Genomic DNA, 20,257 nt, shown 5'->3' on the forward strand with positions numbered 1-20,257 from the left:
TAGGGTTTTCAACATAATACTAAAATAATTAAAATAATATTAATTTAAATAAATAATATATATCCGGTCCGGTTCGGTTATTACCGGCCGGTTCTACTTACAAACCCGGTTCCGAACCGTTTCAGACCGGTCCGGTCCGGTTTTTTTTTTTTTGTAGCACTGTTTCATCCGGTTCGGTCCCCAAACTGGATTTCCGGCCCGGTTCGGCCGGTTTTTGACGTCCGGTTCGGTTTCTGCCCGCCCCTAATGTTAAGTCTGGCCATGTTTGATTTACGAGAGTGAAGTGATCACAAAACCAATTTGTTTGCTTACTATATATGCAAAAATCAGACTAAAACATATGACCCATATAGTGCGAATTGTAGTGATGAACATGGTAGTTATAGATCTCTTTAGAGTTGCCGAGTGTTTCCCCTATAAGGGGATAATAATGATGAATCCAACTGGATGACTGATCATATACTTCTCCATATTGATTATATCCATAAGCATCATAACCAAATTTAATACTCTGTACTCTGCACTCTCTTCTCATCATGTCATCCATATATGGTTCCTTGACTTCCTTCTTAAATGTCATTTGGCCTCATTTGAATAATTGACCTTTATGACTTTATCTTCTTTCTATTATTCAACTACAGAGTTACAGACATAATCACATACTACACAGTACCAAATCTCTCCTCACACAGATTTGCATTTAGAGTTTTAGAGAATTATTTCTTACCCAAAATCGCCTTGAAAGTATTTCTCCTCACCTAAATTCGCCTTGAGGGGATTTTTAGGGCATTTTATTTCCTCACCAAGATTCGCCTTGAGAGGATTTTCTGCTCATCTAGATTCACCTTGAGGGGATTTCTCCTCACTTAGATTTGTTTTTAGGAGATCTCTCTTCACACAGGTTTTCATTTAGAGAATTACTGAGTTTTTTTTTTTTTTTTTACCTCAAATTTTACAGATATTTCTTCACTTTATCTGGGATATATCGTAAATATCTAATATATGATATTTGACGATGTCGGAGAAATTTCGCAGAAACGGTAAAAGATCAGATATTTACCCCTCTAGATATATCGGTCCGTTGAAAAAATGAGATATCGGAAATATCGCAGATATTTAAAACCTTGATTAAGATACAGGTTTTTATATCAAAGTTGACGAGATTTCAATACTTCTGTTTTCTTGTACATGTCTCATTGATTCGAGTACTTAAGAACTTTTTTTATTAGCAATTTTTCTTCTCATTCTTGAATAAATTTTACAATTCTTCATTTTATTGATTTTGTATAAAAATAAAAACATTATCTTGTTAGTGAAGATGTTAGAACAATATCTTATAAATTATATTGAAAGATTAATTACTAGTTACTCCCTATATGTTAATGTCTAAAAGTCTAGCGGTGGCTGGACCTTAGTTAACGCTGATCCGGTGGGCGGATCGATACTTGTGTTAGTGTTGTTGTTCCCGTTACCTGTCAAGTAAAATACAATGGGCGTCAGAGGGAGACCGCGCTGGGCGGTCTTCAACTCTCCGATGCCTAAGTTAGTCAATGTATTTATGTTGACAAAGTAACAGTAGGTAAGTATTGAATGCGTAATTAATGAGGAGAGAGGAGAGAACCTTTTATAGGTGAGGAAGGGACTGATCTTGTCTTTGTTTTCGATGTGGGACTGATATGCTTCAGTTCCCAGCTTCAGAAGCTTCTGATGCCATCTTGGCGCGGCGCGTGGCGGCGCGTCGGTGGCGATCTGGAGGTGGTCCGATGCTGAGGTTGTAGCCCGTCTGGCGGCGTGTCTGCATGTCATTCCTTTGGTTGGAATTAGTACCTTTGGCGGTACAATGAGCATGGCCCATTATAGCTAATTATGCTTGCAAATGTACATGTATGTACACTATAGTTATAGGGTTTGGTCGTTTCAGTCCCTGACCTTCGAATTTCACCTAAAAACTCCTAAAACTCTCAATTTCCTTCCAATCAGTCCCTGCCGTCAAGCTCCGTCCAAATAGTCAGTTAAATTGCTGACGTGGCATTTTTTTACATGCTGAAATGTCTATTATACCCTTACCTTATATTTTTTAAAATTTATTTATTTTCTTTTTTCTCTTTCACCTTTTTTTTGTTTTTTCCTTTTGACCTCTTCGTTGTTCGTCGGATCAGTGATCTTCCAAAGAATAGGCCTCCTCTCTCCTCTCCTCTCTTCTGTACTACTAGATCCTGCTCTCTCTCTCTCTTTCTCTCAGAGGGTTGGTCCATCCCTTCAAAGACCTGATCCAGGTGTCATGGCCGCCGCTACCAATGCCCCCATGACCGTGAAAGATTAGCTCACAGTTATCCCACACCCCTATCTATCAGCTACTCGAAAGTGAAAACATATTTAAAGCCTCGATGAGCATATTGGGTTTGAACTTCTTCAACTTGATCATAGTTTTAGCAAAATGTCCACTCCTTTGATCAGACATATCATCTCGGTCCACTCAAGTATTCACCACATAATCCAACCCCCACGATGCAATCGCCTCCTCCACATTCACCGGCTCATTGGGATCCAGCAGTGGCGGAGTCCTAGAAGTCTTCACATTACAAAACCTGCACACATTTCCAATCAACATTTCAACCACAAAACACGAAAGCCTCCTCTCTTACACATTTCGTCGAACTCCTCACCTGCAACCGCGCGTACACTTGTTGCCAAGAATCATGATAGTGGTGGTGGCAGTGGCGGTTTCGCCACCGTAAACCTTCGCCGGACCAGCACTCGCCGAGATTGGGACACTTGGCCTCCTCGCAGACTGTGTGGAGCTTCAATTCCCTGAGCTTCTTCTTAATCTGCATGTACTTCTCGCCGGCTGGGATCGACTCCATCCATTTTGGCTTCGGCAGCGGCTTCTTCTTTGTGTCAACCTCCACGGAGTACGGACCTTCGCCTTCGACGAATTCCGTGAGTGGGAGATCGGCGGCGAGTTGAGCACGGAGGCGGCAATTGGGAGGAGAAGGTGGTTGACGGCGTGGAGGAGGAGAAGGATCGGGTCATGGAGTTTAGGGTTCGGGTCAGGGCTGAGAACCGAGTCTGCATCTCTCTCTCTCTCTTCGGGTTAAGGTGGTGAGAGAGATTGGTTCATGTGATGATGATGAGTCGATGGTGAGGAAGAAGATGAGGGAGGTGGGAGGTTGGTCGTTTTGGTTAGTTGGCGCAGACTATTTGTCTATTTTGGATCTTGGATCTTGGAGAGAGAGAGAGCTGGAAGAAGAGGTAGAAAGAGGTAGAAATGGGGGAAAATAATGTGAGAGAGAAAAAAGAAAATAAATAAATTTTAAAAAATATAAGGTAAGGGTATAATAGACATTTCAGTGTGTAAAAAATGTCACGTCAGCAATTTAACGGACAATTTGGACGGAGCTTGACGGCAGGGACTGATTGGGAGGAAATTGAGAGTTTGAGGAGTTTTTAGGTGAAATTCGAAGGTCAGGGACTGAAACGATGAAACCCTATAAGTATAGGGAGTAAATAGTATTTAACTCTATATTAAACTACCTCGAGCAAACAAACTAATTTTTTACCAGTCAAGTCAAGGTCAAGCTTAGATCGAATTCTCTACTGATTTATGAACTGAGCACACTAGAGTTAAAATTTGGCTTATTCTCCAAAAAAAAAAAAAAAAGAGTTAAAATTTGGCTTGCTTCAGTTACAAGTCGAGCTAAAAACAAACCAAACTCAACACCAAGTCACAAACTTAAACTGTACAGTATCTGATAATATGATAATTTGATCATCAAAATCTATAGTTGTGTAAAGTGGTAAAAAATAATATTTATAGATTTAACTTCACATTACGGTCATTACCTCACTTCGCTAAAACATGCCTGCTGTATCTCTTTATTAGGCAAAAAATATGCAAGTATTAATTGTTCAAAATGTGGAATATATGGAAAATTTTCCAACGACCACGGGATAGGAAAGAAATATAGTTGGTAAGAAAGTTAGATATTATTCCTTATGTTTATATTTCTTCCAGAATTTGATGCCCAATTGGACATGGTTTTACAAATTTTTGGAGATTCTTTTTTAATAACAATATTAAAAAAAATTGTGAATTTAGATGAGTAGTTGAAAATTAGTTTCCTTCGCAAAGGGAATGTGAAAAGTTTTGTTAGGATTAAGTTAGGTTAGACCGTTCGAGGTTCGATCTCAATTACTTCTTATCTATACCATTATTAAAAGAAGATGGTTTGTTAGCTAAAATCAAAAATTTTGAAAGAAATGACTTTAGAAGATTCAAAAACTTTGAGACTTAATTAAATCACAAGGATAATTATGACATTTATAAAATATACTTTTATTAAAAAAAAACCCAAAACTCACTTTTTACTCCAAAAGATTTTATCTGTAATGACAGTTTTCTTTTTTACTTCTGAAAAAATAAAATAAAAAATATTTGCATATGCAGAACATGTGTGGAGAATGGCTAGTGTAAACGTAAAAAACAATTTACCTTATATTTTCTAAGTTTAGGGACCGAAAAACTTAGCGTATCCAATATCAGACATTGGGTTGCTGTTCGTTCAATTATGGTCAAGTCAAAACAAAAACAAAAACAAAAAAAACTGATATATGTCAAATGTTAAGTGAGTATGAGTTAGCTTGCAAATCGAGGTGCAATTAGTTTCTTCCAATTGAATGACTTTAATGAATCGATGATTTTGCATGTCTACTAGACTTGTGTGTTGTTAAGACAGTGTTAGTTACTCATCATACTTGAACAATAGAAATAGTAATTCTAAAAAATTTCCAATTTACGATCACAAGTTTTGTAATTGAGTATAGATTCTGATTTGAAAGGCACGTCAAGTAAAATTATTTTATCAATTTGACCACAAGTCCGGAATCAGCAACACACTAACACATCTCAAAACATTAGCGACATAAGTAGTTCATTTGAACTCGTTATTGTTGTTGGACTTTGTTCCTCCAGTCGTTACGAGCAGAAGTGTTACACCTCGAGTTCAAATCCCTACTCCTTGACCTGAATTACAAAAAAAAAAAAAGGTGGTTGTTGAATACTGTTTAATATATTCCCTAAAACACTGGATTTTGGATAGATTTTTCTCTTTACTGATTTCCCGGAAATGAATCAATGCGGATAGCGACAGCACAAAAGGAAAGATGCGGTTACTTCACTGGACCTGTGTTTCTAAGGTTCGCTAGATTTGATATGGGTTTGAAATCCGTAGTAATATGTCGAGCTTATAACTACCTCGGCTTATTTATAAGTACGTGCACTTATCAACTAAGCAGCTGGACTTATCAGGATGTGTCGCTATAAAAGCGAAATGAGACCCCGGGCTAGTGATACATTTCAGTGTCTCCTCTCTCTCTCTCTCTCTCTCGCTTTCTGTGCTCTGATGCTCTGCAAAACCTTAGAAGTCCTCGAAGCCTGAGGAACATAATCCTCAGAATCATCCACCATTCGGGGTTCCTAAGGTTTCTCTGAGCTCTGGTTCTGAGTTTGTTTGTGTGTCTACTGTGATTTTTGTTTCTTTTGTTAATGTAAAGCTTCTTCTTCTTTTTTTTTGTTTTTTTTTTTGTTGTGCAGGAGATTAAGATCAGAGAGGAGATTTTTGGGATCTGAAATCGAGAATTGGTAGCTGAAGGATGTCAAATTTGTGCAGGGAATTGGTGTTACTGGTCCTCCAATTCCTTGACGAGGAGAAGTACAGAGGGGCCATGCATAAGTGAGTTTAGCTACCCTGTTCTATCTGTTTTCATCATCATACATATGATCATTTGAGATTTTATGATGGATCGATCTCATATATATGCATGTCTGAAAGGTGGTTTTGGTGTTTTTTTTTTTTTTTTTGGTGTTTTATGATGATAATGAGATTTGAACTTCTAGTGATCTATGTCCTTGCATGGTCAAGAAGATAAAAGGCGTCTCTTTTGAACTAGTTTTTTGTAATGAAAGTGGTCTGTGTCTTGTTTTTGGGTGGTGATTGTTTGGACTTTTTTCTAACCAGTGAGGTATCTTCAGCTAATAGAAATGGTGAACTCTGCTCTAAAGGGATCTTTTGTGATTGTTTGAGGTTCATATATAGATCACTGGTTTAGATGGTGAAAAAAAAAATTGATTTTGGCGCGAAAGCTTTGACATGTATCTTAATTTGGTATCGAAACTCAAAATTGTTCAAATTGATGTCTAATTCCGAAAAAGGTTAAATTTTTCATAAAAATGTGACGTGTACAATATCTAACAAAAAAAAATTCTGGACACACATTTAATTTTACGTATTAAATGTGGACAAGTTAGAGTTTCGATATTGAAGTATGACACACATCAAATTTTAGTACAAAATTAAGAGAACAATGAGCGGAGTTCATTTATGTCCCAAGATTAATATTTTTCTTTTTTCTAGAGAGGCCGGATACCGAAAGCCTCCAATAGAGGGTTACTTTCGTAAAATATCAAGCATTTTGTTTTTTTTTTTTTTTAATATAGGCAATTATGTTCTATCTTCCTCTCTCTGTTTCAATTGGTAATCGTTCATGTTGCAATAAAAGAGACCAAAAGGAAAAAAATAACATAAAATGAAGCTCTACGAGTACGTGACAAACAACAATGAATGAAAAGTTCATCTAAGTTGGATTAATAAGGGTGACCAACACCAGAGTTCTGTTTTAATTTGAATTTAATGAAAATACAAAGAGACGGTTCTTATTTCTTGCTAAACAAATTCTTGATATATAGTTAATATGTGTGCAGTTGATTTTTTTAATTAAATCTTACTTCAACATTTGGTTTCTTTATTCGTATCAGAAAAAAAAAATTGGTTTCTTTATTATTCTCAAAATTGTTCTGATCAAATTGATTGGCTTTGAACTTAATCACCATTTGTTACAAACTTGGGATCTTTTATATTGTAGACTTGAGCAAGAATCAGGGTTCTTTTTCAACATGAAGTACTTTGAGGAGAAGATTTGGACTGGAGAATGGGAAGAAGTTGAAAAGTATTTATCAGGATTTACGAAACTCAATGACAATCGATTTTCACTGAAAATAATGTTTGAAATATCAAAGCAGAAATATCTGGAAGCCCTCGATCGGTAATAAGTCTACTGTAGTTAGAGCTATTTTATCTTTTTTTTTTTTGGTGAAGAGTGTAATCTCTTATATTTGTGTCTTTTTTGTTTGATGGATTATAGGAACGAGAAGGTTGGGGCCATTGACATCTTAGTCAATGATCTCCAGAAGTTTGCTCCTTATAATCAAGAACTTTACAAGGAGATCACACAGCTTTTAACCCTCCGAAACTTTCGGTAATTCTTTGCATGTTAAAAGTTACTGATCTGGTAGAATGATTTGCTTTGATACATGGTTTCCTTCTATGATCTAGTTGAATGATGAGGAAAAGTTGAAACAAATTGGAGCATATTTTATAGTAGATGTTTGATTGTGTATGCTCCAAATTGGAACATTCATTCAATACATTTAGGGAAATGTTGTAATTGGTCAGGAACAAAACTGAATTAGGTACCAAGGTAAAATCCTGATTCGAGGCATTGCCTGATTTTCAACAAAACCTTAGAACCCCCATACATGTAAAATATATGTAATTAATCTCTTATTGGGAATTTCCAGGGAAAATGCACATCTCACTCAGTATGGCGACACCAGATCAGCTCGTCATAGAATGGTGGTAGAGCTCAAAAAGCTCATAAAAGCAAACCCTCTATTGAAGGATAAGCTTTATTTTCCTTCTGTGAGGTCAGCCAGACTGCGGACTCTCATTAATCAGAGGTAAGGTTGATATTCTTTCGGATGAATGAAGATGAGTTTTTTTTTTCTTTTTCTCATCTCATTGGATTTCATGTATAGGTCTCTTTTGTACATTTTCTGCTCTGATGATAATTAATGAGCAGTTCACTGCTGATGACTCTTTCCTAATTTTCTTCAACTGAGAATTTTGCCTCAAATCCCTGCTTGTGCTTCAGTTTCAGATCAAAGTCTTATCTTTTCCTTATTTATCCATTGTACCTTATCTGATTGCTTTAGTTTATTCACACAATGTTTCTAGTTTGATATATGTTAGATTCTATTTTTTCCTCTTTCATTTTCTTCAGTGAATGATATGATATTAGAAAATTTAAAAGTAAAGGCTTTGCCCTTTATTCTTTTGTATCACAAGTACGTAGTCCTGCTAAGATTAGGAAGGTCTAGTGGAATTGCTTAAACATTTTCTTATTATAAGTTGACATCGGTTGAGGTTACCATACTAAGCCATTTGATACTTCTATGTAGTCTTAACTGGCAGCACCAGCAATGCAAGGACCCGGTTCCGAATCCAGAAATAAAAACTCTGTTCATAGATCATTACTGTCCACCACCTCGAACTGGTCCTATTGCTCTAGCAAATGTCAATCAGCCATTTCCTGCAATTGAATTTCCTGCTCCTTTTCCCTCAATGGAAGGAGCTATTGTTGTATGTTACTATACATATTTGAAGCGTTGATACTTTTTATTTATTTTTCCCATACATACTGTAAGGATATAAATTTCTAAATGTTGACTGACAAATGTGTTGATTAATCTTTTACTGTGTATAGCCGTATCAGGCCCCTGGAGAAGGTAATAACTTCAATTGAGTGGCATTGTTATCAAATTGTTTTTCTTTCAGTCTTTTAAAGACTTTTTCCTTTTTTTCTTCTTGAGTGATGAAATTACATTTGCAATGTCGTAGTGTACGTAAGATTCTATTTTTTGATTTAGCAGTTCCAAGCCTAAAGCAGCCAAGAACAGCTCTGGAAACTTCTGGTGGGGTTGATCCTTCTAGTACTGGTTTTACTGCTATTGACCGGATGGCGAAAGAACTGCAACATGTTCGATCGAACTTGGAGGTAATGTAGACAATATTCTGAAATCTGCCAGTTTAGAATATTTTCTGTTACCTTTCTTATCTTTATTCATCCAAAGTATGATAATAGTGTTCATTTTTCAATTAGTACTAATGTTGGTATTCTTGTCCTGCTTTACTTAATAGGGTACCTTTCAAATTTCTAGACTGCTTCAAACTTCCTGGTTGGTGGAGAACCTACCGAGAAATGTGGCTTATAGCATGCGTCAAGGATCTACAGTCACAAGCATGGATTTTCATCCTTATCACCATGCATTGCTCCTAGGTGTGATGGTTTTCATTCTTAAATTTTCTGTAATTTTGTTACTACAGTCCTTTTAATTAGGTAGACTCTCCCCTGGGCAGTCCCCATCATCTTCTATTGACTTTCTTGCTTGCTGAGCAGTTGGTGCTAGCAATGGTGAAATTAGTCTTTGGGAACTTGGAACTCGGCAGAGGGTGGCTTCGCAGCCATTCAGAATATGGAATACGGCAGCACGTTCATCAGAACTTCAGGTCTTTTTTAGTTACTTGTTAAGATTTGGCTATTTATTTCAGTGTTAATACAATGCTGTGTCAGGGAAGCACTTCTGGGTCTTGCAAGATAGTTAGAGTATGATGTGTAGGGATTTGAAGTGGAAAATTATCTTATGGTTTACGTTTTTATGCAGAGCACACTTGCCAATGAAGACACATCTATATCTGTGAGCCGTGTTACATGGAGTCCAGATGGGAACTTTTTTGGTATGTACAGTTCTGATATTGAAAGTATTCCTCAACATCTTGTGTGTATATCTCATTGTTTTTCTTGCTGCAGGAGTTGCATTTACTAAAAATTTGATTCACTTGTATGCTTTTTCTGGACTTAGTGATCTATGCCGGTATTTGGAGGTACATGTTATCACGGTAGTTTTTCAGATTGACCAAGATGGCTAATTTTGTAACTGCTGCTCGACTTGCATCTCTTTTTGGTTGCAGGTTGACGCCCATGATGGTGGTGTGAATGACTTGGCTTTTGATTATCGAAACAACGAACTGTGTGTTATCACATGTGGAGATGACAAGCTAATAAAGGTAGATTTGGAGTTCTCATCACAAGACTCGATTTACATTACAAAATTTCCCAATTGACTAAATGAGGTAAAACAGGTATGGGATATAGCAGGACGAAACTTATATAACTTTGGTGGTCATGAAGCACCGGTCTATTCAGTGTGTCCTTATCGTAACAAGGATGTTCAGGTGTGTTTTGGAAAATGATAAAGAATTTGTGTTTTTGATCACTATTTTTGTTTTTTCCTGTTTACTTCATTTTGAGAATTTAGAAGCAACTGTATTGGAATTATTAATATAGCATTCTTTTTTACCTTTTTCTTTACGAACAAGTTTTAAGTGCTTACATTTAATGGTTAAGGGGTCTTAAACATTTTGAATGCTCGACTCCACTGCCCTGCTACCTTGTCATCTACATTTCTTCATCAGCACGTGCTGTTAACTGTGTACTTTTGATTTTCAGTACATATATTCAACTTCTACTGATGGGAAGATAAAGACCTGGATGTACGACAATGGGGGTCCTAGATCTGGCTGTGATGCTCCTGGCAACTGGTGTACTACATTGCTTTTCAGTCCGGATGGTAACCGGTACGAAACATTTCAAAGATGGACCTATACAAATTGAGAATTTAACAAAATATTATTTCTTGTTCTGCTATTACTTAGGACAGTGCATGATTTATTTCATCATAGCTGAAATGTCTTGTCATTTCATCATAGTGTTATTGTCATTTTCAGAATGTTCTCTTGTGGAACAAATAAAGAGGGAGACACTTTTCTAGTTCAATGGAGCGAAAATGAAGGGATAATTAAAGAAGGAGCAAAAAAGAGAATTTATTCTGGGTTTGGTAAGAAATCTGAAGGGGTTGTGCATTTTGACATAACGAAAAATAATTTTTTGGCTGTGGGGGAAGATAGCCAGATCAAGTATTGGGATATGGACCATGATGATTTGCTGACTAGCACGGACGCCCAGGGTGAACTGCCGGTAGTATTTTGTTAAAATTTCTAGCTAAATTCTGAAACTCTGGCTGATGCTGATACTATCATTTTATATGTTTCAGAGTCGTCCTCGCTTGAGATTCAACAAGGAAGGTAGTCTTCTTGCTGTCACAACAGCACATGAGGGATTCATGATACTTGCAAATGGAATCGGACGCCTGAGAGTTCATGGAGTCGCTGCAACTTATCATGACAGGTCGAAAGATCCTACTGAATCCACTGCAAACAAGGTTCCAGTGATTTACTTGGCACTTTGTTTTCTTATTATCAACTCTATTTCATCCTTACATCTTTATGGACCTTTTTTGTTTTTGTCTAAACAGGCATCTGGCTCATCTTCGGCTGCAAATGTCAGTGAGGCCAATAGGAAATCTGACAGGGGCTCTCCTGCTAGGTCTACAACATCTCAGGTTAATTTTTGCAATTCTCTTAGTGTTCTGATAATAAAGGGGGTGATACTATTGTTTGCCTAAGAATGTACATTTTGTGTATAGGCAACTGAAATTCTTTTCAGGGTATATAGAGGCGCTTCTTATCCTCACAAGAGGGGAGTAGCCTTGTGTTTGCCTCAAAATCATCAGGTCCAAACACCTTGCTTGGTATATGTAGAAGGGAAATTAGCCTCTAGGAACATTTGCTTTTCATTCAGCATCGATTATGGTCATATGCATTCATGAAACATATTGCAAAGTATATGTTTGATATGATATTATCGTATTGTTGAGGGTTCGTTCTTCTTATGATCTTTATACTGCCTTTGGGATAAATAATTCTTTTTGCTGGCATAGCATTGATTTCATTATTTTGGCTCTCTCTTTCAAGAATGGAGCTAATACCAAGAGTAGAAGTTCCAAGAAACGGAAAACTGTGGAGGAGGTAATCAATAAATCCAAACCTTGGCAGTTGACTGACATTCAGGATCCTGTAAGGTGTCGTTTAGGTGTTATGCCTGAAACAGATAGTTCCTGCAAGGTATGTTATTAAAGTAGCTCATGATTGTCACATTCTATTGTAACATCTATCTGCCATGAAAGGCATAAACCGTTGCATTCAAATTTAGGTTGTTCGACTCCTATATACAAGTAACGGTACTGCCATCTTGGCACTCGGGTCAAATGGTGTACAGAGGCTGTGGAGGTGGCCCCGTACTAGAGGTCGAATTTCAAAGGTAATACCTAGCCAATAGAAAGTTCAATTATATCCCCTTGTCCAGTGTAAGTTAGCTTTGTGAATGGATCTTATGAAGTTGGTGGTTGTTTACAGGCCAGCGCCAGTGTTGTTCCGCAGCTGGTGAAAGGGGACAATGGTCCTGTTATGGCCAATGATGTCTCAGGTGTCAACCTTGAAGAGGTGGTTCCCTGCATAGCGCTCTCAAAGAATGACGCGTATGTAATGTCAGCTTATGGTGGAAGGATCAGATTATTCAACATTTATAATTTGGCGGTAAAGTACATGAATGTCATTTTCTAAAACTGAGATCCTTCTTTTTTTTGGGCTGGCCTTGAATTTCTTTGAGTTGTAGGTAATGATAACTTTCGGGGAACTTCCCCCTGCACCAACTGAAATTGCATTCAATCCTCGGGATAATAATATCATGGCCATTGGAATGCAAGATTGCACCATACAGATTTTCTTTTGTAGACTTAATGAGGTAATCCATCTCTCTTTCCTTTTCCTAGTCTATTCTCAACTTCTTCACGTATTTGTATAACATATGTCGCATCACTAATATAACTTGCATGATTTATCTGTAAATTTTAGGTAAGAGCAATCTTGAAGTTTCACAAGAAGCGGATAACTGGTTTAGTTTTCTCGTTCTTTCTTGGTATACTCGTTTCAGCTAGTGCCGATGGTCAAGTAAGTCGAAATCTTGTTTCTCTTGCTGTTGATTAAGAAAAAGTAAAAACAAGATCACATGTTAACCTTCTAACTATAATGTGCAGATATGTGTGTGGAGCATTGATCAATGGGAGAAGAAACAATCTGTTGCCTTATGTTTAGGTTCTGAAAAGACACCTGAGGGTGCCACTCAATTGCAGTTCCACTGCAACCAAGTCCGCTTACTGGTGTTTCATGAAGCACAACTGGCAGTTTATGATGCCTCAAAGATGAAGCTCCTCCAGCAGGTAGAAAATTTAATTGGATGTTTTATGTAAACAATGTCGGGTTACCTATCTGCTCACCTTGATTTTGTTCTTCTAATTCAGTGGCTTCCACACGGTATGCTTTCTGCTCCCATACGTCATGCAGCATACTCCTTTGACAGTCGACTGGTTTATACCGCCTTCAGTGATGGTAACATCGGAGTATTTGATGCCAATAGCCTAAGACTGAGATGTCGTATTGCTCCATCAGCATACTTACCGGAAGCAGTCTTGAAGAGGTAAGATTTACGATAACATCCAGAATGTACTTTGTGCTGTGCAGCCATGATCATATTCTTGTTAATCCTGTTGTTTTTAACTAATCTTTTGGTGTACTATATTGCAGGACCGATGAATTATATCCTCTTGTCATTGCAGGAAATCCCCATGTACAAAACCAGTTTGCTGTTGGGTTGTCTGATGGTACTGTTAAGGTCATTGAGCCATTATTTGGTGACTGGGGGTCCTCCCCACCTCTTGATGATGAAGCTTCATCAAGTGCCACCAACAGCCACTCGTCCAGACAAGTACAAGTATGAGAGGAACCTTCAACTTTATCGCAGGAGTCCTTCAGCTTTACTTCATTGTCAAGCCAACTAATAATTCCGGCCATAAGAACTAAATTTCAGGCCAAAAGAGTAGTTACCAGTCTCAGCTCATAATAAGTGAACAATGTCCTGTATCCGTATTCATGTTGTGTTCCTTGATGAAAGATTTCTGTATTTTGAGACTTTTTATGAAAATGCTTGCATTTGGTATCTGATTTACCCAATCTCATTCATAATGGACATTCTATTTTACGCTTTCCTAGCACACATCTGCTACTCTTGGGTAAAGCCCAAAAAGAGAGTTCCGATACCATAATAGAAACCAAAAAGAAAAATTACAATCGGAACTCTAGTACATTTGTCAATAGATCCTAGTATCCGGTTGTGTTTATAGGTGTAGTGTAGGAGTGTTTTGTGTATGCCTTGATCTGTTATTCGAGGAGGAGGAAGTCGAGCTCAAAGCGCCTTGAATTAGTGTTATTTCGTGAATTAGATTTCACTTGACTGTGTATGGTTTGATTATGTGTGCTCGAAACAGAAGTTTTATAAGGGGAAATGATCATTTACCCGATTTTAGGCTAAAAATTGCCCACTTGCTCCACCAACTGTTTTTTAACCCCATTTACCCAAAACACTCTAAGGGATTATTTCCCCTTTACCCAATTAATTCTTTTTTCTTTGTTTTTTAGACTTTTTTGCCCTCTCCTTCTTTCTCACTTAGAGAGAGAAGTCACATTCCACCTTGCTGTGCTCCGGTGACCAGTGGCCGGCGCGGTCTCCGGCGACCGGACTCCGGCGAACGGTGACCGGATTCCGGCGACCGGTAACCGAAATCCAACGACTGATGACTGGAATCTGGAATCCGGCTATTATTGCCCCCCAGTAATCATATTACTGCCCCCCAGTAATCATATTATTGCCTCCCAAAAATCATATTATTGCCGTCCAGTGAATTGTATGAACTCCCAAAACCAAAATGAATACACTACAGGAACAATTGATCAATTTATAATCATATTACTGCCCCCTAGTAATCATATTATTGCCCCCCAATACAAAGTCCAATGTTTCTACTGCCTCCCAATAGACCACCAAAAATGCACCTTTTTGTAGGATTCACAGATAATTTCACTTTAATACACAGAAAACAACATGCAACTTATCAAAACACCACACTATAGTGATCCCTGTCCCTCGTATCAAAGTCTACTGGGGGCCAATAATGTGTCTACTGCCCCCCAGTAGACCATCAAAATTAAAAAAAAAAAAAAAAAAATCCCGACGTCCTACCCACCAGATCGTCCTTCGTCTCCGCCAGCCCATAAGTAACTGCAGCACCGCCTCCTCACCGGAGCCTCCCAGCCTTTGATCAAAGTTCTAAGACCTTGGCGCTGACGTGGCGGTCGAGGTCGCGGATCTTGGAGGGTGAAGGTGAATCGGAGGACGGAGATGGTGAATCGGAATCTGGCTGGGGAGAACGAGTTGGTGAAGAGGAAGAAGCAGTGAGTTGGAGTAGGAGGAAGGCGAGGAAGAAGAAGCGGAGGTCGCAGACTCAGAGATCGCCGACGACAGTGGCCGGTGGGTCCGATTCGAATTCCGGCGAGGGCTTTCCAGAAGCAAGGGGAGGAGAGAGGTTGATGGGAGTCGAGAGAGAGAGAGAGTATGAGGGCAATATTGTCCATAGATGTTAGATTGGGTAAATGGGGTTAAATAACTCTTGGTGGAGTAAGTGGGCAATTTTTTGTCTAAAATTGGGTAAGCGGTCACGGCCCCTTTATATAAATCATAAATGAATGCCTTGTCCCGATATTTAGATATTTCAGAGCAAATATACGGTGTCTTGCAAACTATAGGAATTAAAATAAAAAATTAGAAAAATAAAATAAAATAAAATTTGATGAATACGACACCGTTTAACCTATTCCAATTTCGTTTTGGCGAAGGACTAACCAAAATATAGGCTAAAATCCTATTTCAACATTTAAATCTCATCCCTCTTCTAGGGTTAGGGTTTATTTTGTCCCTCTCTCTCTGCACTCAAAATCCCTAAGCTTTTGCTTTCAATTTCCTTGTTCTCGCTGCAATGGCGAACCGCACGGACCCCTCGGCGAAGAACATAAGGGGCACGAACCCCCAGAACCTGATCGAGAAGATCGTACGGACGAAGATATACAACAACACCTATTGGAAGGAGCAGTGCTTCGGATTGACGGCGGAGACGCTGGTGGACAAGGCCATGGAGCTCGACCACATCGGCGGGACCTTTGGGGGTAACCGGAAGCCCACGCCGTTCATGTGCCTCGTCATGAAGATGCTTCAGATCCAACCCGAGAAGGAAATCGTCATCGAGTTCATTAAGAACGACGACTACAAGTGAGTTTTTATGTCTAATTTATTGGTTAATATTACAAATTTGTATATTTACTTGCTTATATGGTTTGCCAATTTGGTTGCATTAGGTTGAAATAGAGCTCCCGGAAAGAAATTGAAATTTTTGATTTTTGTAAAGAGTAATAGTCTATAGTTATCTTATATTGGTGAAGTTCAATGCTATAAGTACATTATTACAGAAACAAGTTGAAATTAGAGAATTTTGGATGTGAATATATTTGGTGTAATTTTTGTTTAGGAAGGTCTTAATAGATTGGGTTGCTTTAGTTGTTTTTGTAGTGTTCTGCTCTGTTTGAAGTAGCCTGGATGATTCTGAGTGCTGAATATCTGTTTGTTTTTACAATTCGTGTTTCCATCTAGCGTTCTCTGTTACAGTTTGCTTCAATGTGATTTAACAATTTTTACTTGGGTTTCAGATATGTTCGGGTACTTGGTGCATTTTACTTGCGTATCACAGGCAGCGATACTGATGTCTACCAGTACCTAGAGCCTCTTTACAATGACTATCGGAAGTTGAGAAGTAAATTGGCTGATGGACGTAAGTTATGATAACCCTGATTACTATTTCATAACTGCTATATAAATGTTCTTTACCATTGATCAGTTTACGTGCACGCTAACTCAAGTTTGCTTTTCATTGTCTCAGGTTTCTCATTGACTCATGTGGATGAGCTTATTGATGAACTTCTGACAAAGGACTACTCATGCGACATTGCCATGCCACGAATCAAGAAAAGGTAATAATCTGTTGGAATGAGTTATTCTACATCATTTTATTATTGTAATTTGTTTGTTTTTTGAATTGTACAGATTCCACCTATCTATATGTTCTAATTGCATCTGGTCCTTTCTACTTATGTTTTATGCTACCTTCATACTCCTATACCAGGTCTCTAAGAGGATCTATTGTGCTTTTACGATTTTGAAGTTTGTGTGTGTAATTCCGTTCTTTGTATTCCTGTAGATGGACTCTTGAATCAATTGGTTTGTTGGAACCTAGAAAAAGTGCTTTGGAGGAGGACTTTGAGGAGGAGGAAGAGAAAGAGGAGAATGATCAGCTTAATGGATTGGATGATGAAGTCCATGATAAGGAGTATTACCGTGGCCGAAGTCCTGAAAGGGAAAGAGACAGGGATAGAAGACGTGACAGGGACCGATACAGGTACCTTTGCTTCTTTGTGGTTTTTGATTTGTTTTCTTAAACATGGTACTAATGCTTTTATTTATTTATTTATTCATTCCTTGGTCTAAACGTCCTATTTAGTAATTACTGTTAGTAATTTTGACGCTGTAGGTACAGTATTACTATAAACTGCATGAATTCTGATGCTTCACTGAGAATAACTACTTTGCTTTAAGAGGGTTTTAACTTTTTTGCATTGTATTGGTACTTAGAATCCTCTGTCTGCGTCTTTGTCCCGGTTTGGATGAAGGGTAGGTTGATACCTTTGAGTATGTCTGTAAGTCTCAGTTAGGTTGGTTGGGTTCTGTAGTGAATGGGGATATGTTCAGGGATTTTCAGGTGGTAGAAGTTAGCGGTTACTAAATTATATTGAAAATAGGGCATCCACCCTAGTATGCTAAGTGGGAATAGTGTGAAGCATAAGAAGTGTCTTCAGTACTAAACTGTCTTTTTCTTCTGTAAATGTGTCTCTGGTTGAAGCATAAGAAAAGTGCCAAACAGCAAGTGTCTTCAGTACTAAAACTGTCTTTTTTCTTCTGTAAATGAGTCTCTGGTTGAACGAACTGACTTGCTTTGAGTTTCTGTGTCTTTGGTGAACCAATCTTGTAGTTGTGTGCAAAGTGGAAGCTGTTGCCTAACAAATTCATATGTTATTAATATGAATTCAACCTAGTACATTCATATGTCGTTGAAGTTTCTACCATGGCATTTGAAGCCACTGGTGACATATAATGGCTTCCTATATTGATATCCTTGATCCTGCCAGGTTTCTCTGCACTGGCAGTGTGCAGTTGAGAAGTATGATGGATCATACAGTTTTCCCTGATGTACTTTCCAGTCTGTTGTGGCTCTTTATTTTATGTTTTATATGACTTGTTTGAGCTACCTTTTCTCTATATCTTTTACTTACTTTCAAATATGGAGTATCAAAAATCACAAGTTCTTTCGAAGTAAATCTCTAAAGGTGTTTAATTAGTTCTGTTTTTGTGGTTCTATGTTATTTTTTTGCCATGCTTTCATTTGTAACTAGGGAGTTCTACTATATAGTTGTTAATGGAAGAGTATCTGTCGTCATTAAACTGACATTGTTTTCTTTCCCCCTTTTACAGGGATCGTGATTATGACAGAGAATATGATAGGGATAGAGACTACGACAGAGAACGTGGACGTGGGAGAGAAAGAGATAGGAACAGAGACAGGGATAGGGACAGGGACCGATATAGACTGAGAGATGAAAAGGATTATGGCCGTGATAGGGATCGGGATAGGGAGTGGGATGGTAGGGAGCGTGAGAGGCGAGATAGGGATCGTGGCAGGAGGAGGAGCCATTCAAGGAGCCGAAGTAGGAGTAGGGAGCACAAGGATCGTGAGGGTGGGGATCACCGCAAGAGACATGCCCGCAGCATCAGTCCTAGGAGGCGAGATGGGCCTGATGATGGCACTCGTGAGGAGCCGAGGAAGAAGAAAGAGAAGAAGGAGAAGAAGGCTGATGGCACAGACCATCCTGATCCTGAGATTGCTGAAGCCAACAGGCTCCGAGCATCTCTTGGTTTGAAGCCCCTTAATGTCTGACAGTGCCGATTGGCTGGTTCATGTTAAATACATTTTGAGCTGTCTTCGTCTCTTCGGATTTGTGGCTTTCTATAGCTATAGTGTTTTCGAGTATCTGATGTACATCTTTATAAGTGGTACACAAGCTTCATTGATATAACTTAAACGATTACGCATGCTTGTCTATGATATTCAATGTATTCCATAGGGTTACCCCGTCCTTCATGTGCTTTACTCACCATAGTAGTACAGTAGTTAGATTTTACTTTCATGTTGTGGTTGAGCATATTTGTTTGCAATTATCCCCCAGACTTTTCTGCTGATACTTTTCTAAGAATTAAAATCTCTTATTAAAGGAAAATGCACTGAAACAACAGAAAGCACGCACCTTTACACTGCAAACAAATGTTTACAAGGCATCTACTGAATTACTGAAAGAAAATAAAATCATGATTGAAACCGCATGCCGTATCATGGAAGGACACCACTTAACAAAATCCCATTTTGATCGTAGTGAAAGCTACCCGACTTGCACTTGCCTCCCATTAGAATCCTCTTCTTGCATAGTTCATACTCGCTGCTGCTATCTTCTCGCTTTGAATCTTCCTCCAACTTCTCCGTATTTTTCTTCTTCCTTGCTCTCATGTACGAGATTGCCATTCTCAGCTTTCTGCAATTGGTCAACATAGGTTTCGGTAGAACCCGAACCAAATGGCCTGAACTTTCTTGTTTCCCAACGCCATGAACTCCAGTAGTGTCGGTTTCGCTCCTCATCAACTTATTTAAGCTTTTCTTCCTAGTGAGGAAACCCAGCAGAGGTAGACGGAGTTTCGGGGCCTCAGCTTGCTGCCACGTTTACTAGCCTCATTGGATTTGGAGGAAGACTTCTCGGGTGACTTGTACTTGGCAAATGGATTGGTGAATACAAAACTGACTGTCCTTACACTTTTCTTGTTGTTATGATCTTCATGATGGTGATCAACTCTCTTTTGCATGGTATTGACAAGTAACTTGGGGAGCTTGATTCGTATTTTCGACTGCTTTTTCATCCTGACGCTAATGAAGTTTGATAGTGGAGGATTAGTTCTGCGGGACTCCATTGCAATAAGGATATGAGCAAGAAGAAGAAGAAGATCAATAACCTATGTTGACCTACGAGAGAGTAGCTTTTAGGTGTTGAATGAAGAAGAAAGTGGGTTTGAGAAATGAGGAAATAGTTGGGACTTGGAGACGTGGGTGCGTGGATGAAGGAGTTGGTTCTTGATAGTCTCTGCTACAATTGGTAATCATGTCAAAAAATATGTGGAGGGGGTAAATTTTAATCTTAATCAATACTTATCCACCTTAATTCATCATTATCTACTCGTCTGATCTGATGAAATTTGAAAAATAGAATAAAATCATTTCTGTCCAAGGCCAATGGTGGAGAAAGGTAATGAACAATGACTTTATAGAAGTGATCATCTACAAAATCAGATTTTTTTTTTTAATTTA

General features: G+C 38.4%; 2 protein-coding genes across 2 annotated transcripts; both read left to right on the forward strand.

Annotated features, from left to right (window-relative positions):
- Positions 1-5,344: 5,344 nt before the first annotated feature.
- Positions 5,345-13,790, forward strand: LOC112194713 (topless-related protein 3). The gene is made up of 26 exons (XM_040516790.1): positions 5,345-5,481; positions 5,594-5,732; positions 6,922-7,101; positions 7,201-7,314; positions 7,637-7,795; positions 8,297-8,477; positions 8,602-8,623; positions 8,765-8,892; positions 9,036-9,174; positions 9,295-9,404; positions 9,560-9,632; positions 9,706-9,779; positions 9,867-9,962; positions 10,038-10,130; positions 10,405-10,532; positions 10,683-10,932; positions 11,009-11,176; positions 11,270-11,356; positions 11,769-11,918; positions 12,007-12,114; positions 12,210-12,389; positions 12,469-12,597; positions 12,708-12,803; positions 12,890-13,072; positions 13,154-13,329; positions 13,437-13,790. Exons 2-26 carry the CDS (start codon positions 5,653-5,655, stop codon positions 13,627-13,629), a joined length of 3,297 nt encoding a protein of 1,098 aa, XP_040372724.1. The 5' UTR covers positions 5,345-5,481; positions 5,594-5,652; the 3' UTR covers positions 13,630-13,790.
- Positions 13,791-15,619: 1,829 nt separating this feature from the next.
- Positions 15,620-19,001, forward strand: LOC112195108 (pre-mRNA-splicing factor 38). The gene is made up of 5 exons (XM_024335463.2): positions 15,620-16,011; positions 16,446-16,567; positions 16,676-16,766; positions 16,994-17,191; positions 18,322-19,001. Exons 1-5 carry the CDS (start codon positions 15,722-15,724, stop codon positions 18,782-18,784), a joined length of 1,164 nt encoding a protein of 387 aa, XP_024191231.1. The 5' UTR covers positions 15,620-15,721; the 3' UTR covers positions 18,785-19,001.
- The last annotated feature ends 1,256 nt before the right edge of the window (positions 19,002-20,257 follow it).

The sequence above is a fragment of the Rosa chinensis genome, chromosome 3 (assembly GCF_002994745.2).
Source record: "Rosa chinensis cultivar Old Blush chromosome 3, RchiOBHm-V2, whole genome shotgun sequence".
NCBI lineage: Eukaryota > Viridiplantae > Streptophyta > Magnoliopsida > Rosales > Rosaceae > Rosa > Rosa chinensis.

Excerpts from the sequence above, each read along its gene's own strand:
- LOC112194713 (XM_040516790.1), top strand. The coding sequence starts at position 5,653 with ATGTCAAATTTGTGCAGGGAATTGGTGTTACTGGTCCTCCAATTCCTT. Across the intron at positions 9,175-9,294 it reads TCACCATGCATTGCTCCTAG|TTGGTGCTAGCAATGGTGAA; the intron begins GTGTGATGGTTT and ends CTTGCTGAGCAG. Across the intron at positions 10,533-10,682 it reads TTCAGTCCGGATGGTAACCG|AATGTTCTCTTGTGGAACAA; the intron begins GTACGAAACATT and ends TGTCATTTTCAG.
- LOC112195108 (XM_024335463.2), top strand. The coding sequence starts at position 15,722 with ATGGCGAACCGCACGGACCCCTCGGCGAAGAACATAAGGGGCACGAAC. Across the intron at positions 16,568-16,675 it reads AAGTAAATTGGCTGATGGAC|GTTTCTCATTGACTCATGTG; the intron begins GTAAGTTATGAT and ends TCATTGTCTCAG. Across the intron at positions 17,192-18,321 it reads CGTGACAGGGACCGATACAG|GGATCGTGATTATGACAGAG; the intron begins GTACCTTTGCTT and ends CCCCTTTTACAG.